Consider the following 5000-nt stretch of genomic DNA (forward strand, 5'->3'; position numbering starts at 1 on the left):
TTGGCCTCGGACAGGAGGGCGCCCCCGTCTGGCAGCACAGGGGTATGGATCAGCTGGCCGTGGCGCTCCAGGTTGTCCGTGGTCAGGGAGGTGGAGTCAACGTCCTGGAGACCATAGAGATGGATGGATGAAGACACAGGACGTAAACAGGAAGCAGGATCTCTGTATGAGTGCTTGGTTAGGGAGCACCTGTGTGAGTGAGGCTGAGGATGGAGACAGGGAGGCAGGGAGACGGAGAGGCAGGGAGACGGAGAGGCAGGGAGACGGAGAGGCAGGGAGACGGGGAGGCAGGGAGACGGGGAGGCAGGGAGACGGGGAGGCAGGGAGACGGGGAGGCAGGGAGACGGGGAGGCAGGGAGACGGAGAGGCGGAGAGGCGGGGAGACGGGGAGGCGGGGAGACGGAGAGGCGGGGAGACGGGGAGGCGGGGAGACGGAGAGGCGGGGAGACGGGGAGGCGGGGAGGCAGGGTGGGGAGGTCAGCGTTCTCCCCAAAGAATGCAACGCTGGGAAGGAGGCGCCACTATGTCGACATGTCATATATATCTACAGTACCAGTACCAGTACCAGTACCAGTACCAGTATACAGTACCAGTACCAGTACCAGTATACAGTACCAGTCAAAAGTTTGGACACACCTTACCAAGAGTGTGCAAAGCTGTCATCAAAGCAAAAGGTGGCTACTTTTTGTTTAACACTTTTTTGTTTACTACATAATTCCATATGTGTTCCTTCATAGTTTTGATGTCTTCAATATTAATCTACAATGTAGAAAATAATACAAATAAAGAAAAACCATTGAATGACAAGGTGCGTCCAAACTTTTGACTGGTACTGTATATATCTCCCATTTAGCTGACGCTTTTATCCAAAGCGACTTGCATTGCAGTGAGTTCATACATTCAGTATATACGGTCCCAGCGGGAATCAAACCCACTACCTAAGCGTTGTTAGCGCCATGCTCTACCCACTGAGCCACAGAGGACCATGGCATTTCAAGGCAAATTAAACTAGATATTTGGTAACGATAGAGTAACTGTCTTTGATCGCCAACAACATTGTTCATGTTATCATGTTATGATGATGTTCCTCAGTGAATTCAGCTGTTTTAGTCGTGTTTCTTGGCGCATTTTGACACGAGTACACAAACACAAGTTGGGTTTTGATGACGCAACCCGGCGCCGTGCTGTTCAGACACCCTGGGGAGGAGCCTGACAGCAGACAGAGCGGAGGGAGGAGCCTGACAGCAGACAGAGCGGGGGGAGGAGTCTCACCTCATCGATCCAGGCGTACTTCTCCTTGCTGTAGCTCTTGGGTTCCGACAGCCTCTCTGGCTCCTCCTCCAGCAGCTTCAGCGTGTCCAGCAGGTCGTTCAGGGTGGTCTTGGACTGGGCTCGGCTCGACGGCGCCCCCTGCCGCTGGTCCTCCACGCTCACCGACCTCTGCAGGATCTCCTGTGGGATCACGGAACCGGATTTAACTCACCAACTGCCAAAGAGTTCCGGAACACTCACCACCTAGAGTGCAGAGTGTTCTATGTGATGTTTACCTAGCAACAACACTTTGATTGGCTGACAAAATGAAGCATCGTCATTTATGCAATTTTCTGTGAATACCTTGGCACTGTAGAATGTCGACCATTTGGGCGACTTTATTCACCCTCGACTAAATGAGTTCACGTTCATGCACAGGTTGAATCAGCAGCCAATCACTGACTTGTTGGTTGTCTATTGGTTACCTGGGAGCACTGAGAGCCTCTGCGATTGGACAGAGTTGGGGAAACGGCCCTCAGGTTGGTGACATCATCCAGGTCGGTCACTACATTCATGTTGGAGTCTGGGGACAGAAATGTACGAGATGTGACCTGAGTTCAAGGCTCATCTCATCCACAATCACACACAGGTGACAAAAACAGAACTGATGGGACAGAGAACTGGTGGGACAGAGAACTGATGGGACAGAGACAGAGGTACAGGTCACTGACCAGTGTTCTTGGCTTTGACGTCGGTGGGGGAGCCGGGGCCTCTGTTGCTGGAGGAGATCTTGGGGGGTCTCTTGCGGCCCACCTTCCCGTTCTGCCTCAGGGTCTCCATCTCCTCCTCGGCCACGTGCTGCACCTCGGCCGCCCGCTGGGCGCGCTTCTGCTGCAGCTCCTGAAACACACCACCAGGGGGCGACAGGGGGTCGGTGAGGAGACCGTGGGAACTGCTGAGGTGTTATTGTGTGTTTTAACACGTGCGTCATGTCATGTGTCATCTGGCTTTGCCTGTAGCGAAACTTTTGGTTTTAGCATTTAGCATTTTTTCGAAGGAAAAAAAACCTGTTTGGAACCTGGGGCGTAAATCAACGAGTAGAGAGGTTGGGAGATGGAACTCTCCCTCCTAAAGACCTCTTCACCCCCACTACCCCCCTGTACAAGTTTCTTTCCTGTTAATAAAAAATAAAAAATTCCTTCTTCTAGCATTGTGACTGCCAATGGCCCCTGGGCCGAGCATCGATTACTTTGTCTTATGATGACTGATGGATAGATGACTCACGTACTTAAACAAATGTATTTGTTGTCGCTTTGGATAAAGGCGTCTGCTAAATGCCAGAAATGTAAATGTAAATCTAGTCAAACGGAACAGACAGCTTTTCTCACAACACACACACACACACACACACACACAGAGTCAACCCGTCCCACGGCCTGGAATCAGAACCAACATATTGACGCTGTGGTGTTCTGTCCCGGATCTCCCTGCTGAGGCAGCATTACAATCACCTCTTACAAGGGGGAAGGTGGGTCGTAAGAGACCCCCCCCCCCCCCCCCAAGACCTCCACACCAACGGCACAGTGCAATAAATGACATTCCACTGAACCACTTCACTTTTTTACTCTACTATTTATACTGCAATTGTGTCACGTCTACTGTCTTGTGTCCCCAACAATCGTCACTGTCCAACCATCTCACTTATCTTGCACTATGTCACTCATTGTCTGGTCCTTACCTCATTGCACTACTGTGTATTTGTATTATTTGTATTGGATGCTGCATTGTCAAGGAACCGAGCCCAAGAATTGTACTCCCTGCACTCGTGTACGAGACTTGAAACTTGAAACCAAAAACACGTTGTTGTTGTAACCTGAATGGCTGCGAGGCGGGCGAGGCGGGCCTTCTCCTCACGGACCCTCCTCCTGTCCTCCTCCTTCTTCTTCTGCGCCTCCGGGGACCTCTCCTCCTCTGCTCTCTGTTCACGCTCCTGCAGGAAGGAGAGACGCTGAACACACTAACAGACATAACAGACATAACAGACATAACAGACATCCACCACTTCATGGCTTTATGGAAATGTGTCTGTAAAGAAGTGGCATCAATCGGAGAGGGGGGGGAGGGAGAGAGGGGGGGGGGGGGGTGGGGAGAGAGAGAGAGAGAGAAAGAGAGAGAGAGAGAGACAGACAGATAGATAGATACAGTAGATAGATAGATAGATAGATAGATAGATAGATAGATAGATAGATAGATACAGTAGATAGATAGATAGATAGATAGATAGGTAGATAGATAGATACAGTAGATAGATAGATAGATAGATAGATAGATAGATAGATAGATACAGTAGATAGATAGATAGATAGATAGATAGGTAGATAGATAGATACAGTAGATAGATAGATAGATAGGTAGATAGATAGATAGATAGATAGATAGATACAGTAGATAGATAGATAGATAGATAGATAGGTAGATAGATAGATACAGTAGATAGATAGATAGATAGATAGATAGATAGATAGATACAGTAGATAGATAGATAGATAGATAGATAGATAGATAGATAGGTAGATAGATAGATACAGTAGATAGATAGATAGATAGATAGATAGATACAGTAGATAGATAGATAGATAGATAGATAGATACAGTAGATAGATAGATAGATAGATAGGTAGATAGATAGATACAGTACCTTTCTCTTGGAGGTGAGGATGCGTTTGAGGACGGCCTCGTTGCCGTGGCGTCTGCTGACATGGCGCCGATACCAGCGCTGGATGCTGACCGCCGCCTGGTTCACCTGCTGAATGTACCTACGACCCAACCCGACCCAGACAGCACAGGTTAGAACCGGGTCAAACCCGACCCAGACAGAACCGGTTAGACCCGACCCAGACAGAACCGGTTAGAACCGGGTCAAACCCGACCCAGACAGAACCGGTTAGACCCGGGTCAAACCACCCAGACAGAACCGGTTAGAACCGGGTCAAACCCAGCAAAACCTTTGATTAAAACCAACTAATTGCTCTAAGGGTGTACAAAAAAGTAATTTTTTTACGAATTTCATAAAAAATGTAATTTTTTAAAATATTATTTTGTAAATATTTCAACATAGGAGCATTCATTCCCATGGTGCCTTGCTTTGGCCGGGTGAACTCTGACCTCTCGGCCTCCTCCTCGGTGACCTCCCTGCGCCGCGGCGGCCCGGGGCTGCTCCGCTGTGGCGCGTTGTTGTTGGAGGTGGAGGAGGAGGAGGAGAAGTTCTTCTGGGACTTGGTCAGGGAGCTGTTCTCCAACGCTCCCTCGTCATTCACCGTGGCTTTGAGGATGTTACTGAACAAACACAACCAGAAAGATGATCTTTTTAATTTTTATATACTGTATGTTATTTTGAGATTGACAGGAAGGATGGGAGAGAGAGAGAGAGAGGAGGGATGACATGCAAGATAGGTCGAGGGTCAGAATCGAACCAGGAACCCTGCGATTACGTGGTAAGCGCATTAGTGTGCTACGCCACTAAGCGCCCTCTGAGAAAAAGATGTCCACTTGTGGTTCGAGACTCACTTTAGGCTTCCTTCGTCTGAGGAACCACTCAACTACAGCCTTAGTCTGAGGAACCATCAACTACAGCCTTTATCTGAGGAACCATCAACTACAGCCTTCCCCTGAGGAACCACTCAACTACAGCCTTTATCTGAGGAACCACTCAACTACAGCCTTTATCTGAGGAACCACTCAACTACAGC

The 5000-nt window shown here is 49.0% G+C and overlaps 1 protein-coding gene across 1 annotated transcript in view; it reads right to left on the reverse strand.

The window, feature by feature from the left end:
- cep131 (centrosomal protein 131) overlaps positions 1–5000 on the reverse strand; it is a gene marked incomplete at its 5' end in the record, with an annotated part of 22161 nt that overhangs the window by 10923 nt on the left and 6238 nt on the right. The window contains 7 exons of the mRNA XM_083687577.1: positions 1–104; positions 1273–1452; positions 1737–1834; positions 1983–2151; positions 3125–3241; positions 3950–4067; positions 4417–4587. The exon at positions 1–104 is cut by the window's left edge and continues 88 nt beyond it. Of these exons, the coding sequence (XP_083543703.1) occupies positions 1–104; positions 1273–1452; positions 1737–1834; positions 1983–2151; positions 3125–3241; positions 3950–4067; positions 4417–4587 (957 nt within the window). The remainder of the gene's footprint in view (positions 105–1272; positions 1453–1736; positions 1835–1982; positions 2152–3124; positions 3242–3949; positions 4068–4416; positions 4588–5000) is intronic.

The sequence above is a fragment of the Argentina silus genome, assembly GCF_951799395.1.
Source record: "Argentina silus genome assembly, chromosome: 16".
In the NCBI taxonomy this organism is placed as follows: domain Eukaryota; kingdom Metazoa; phylum Chordata; class Actinopteri; order Argentiniformes; family Argentinidae; genus Argentina; species Argentina silus.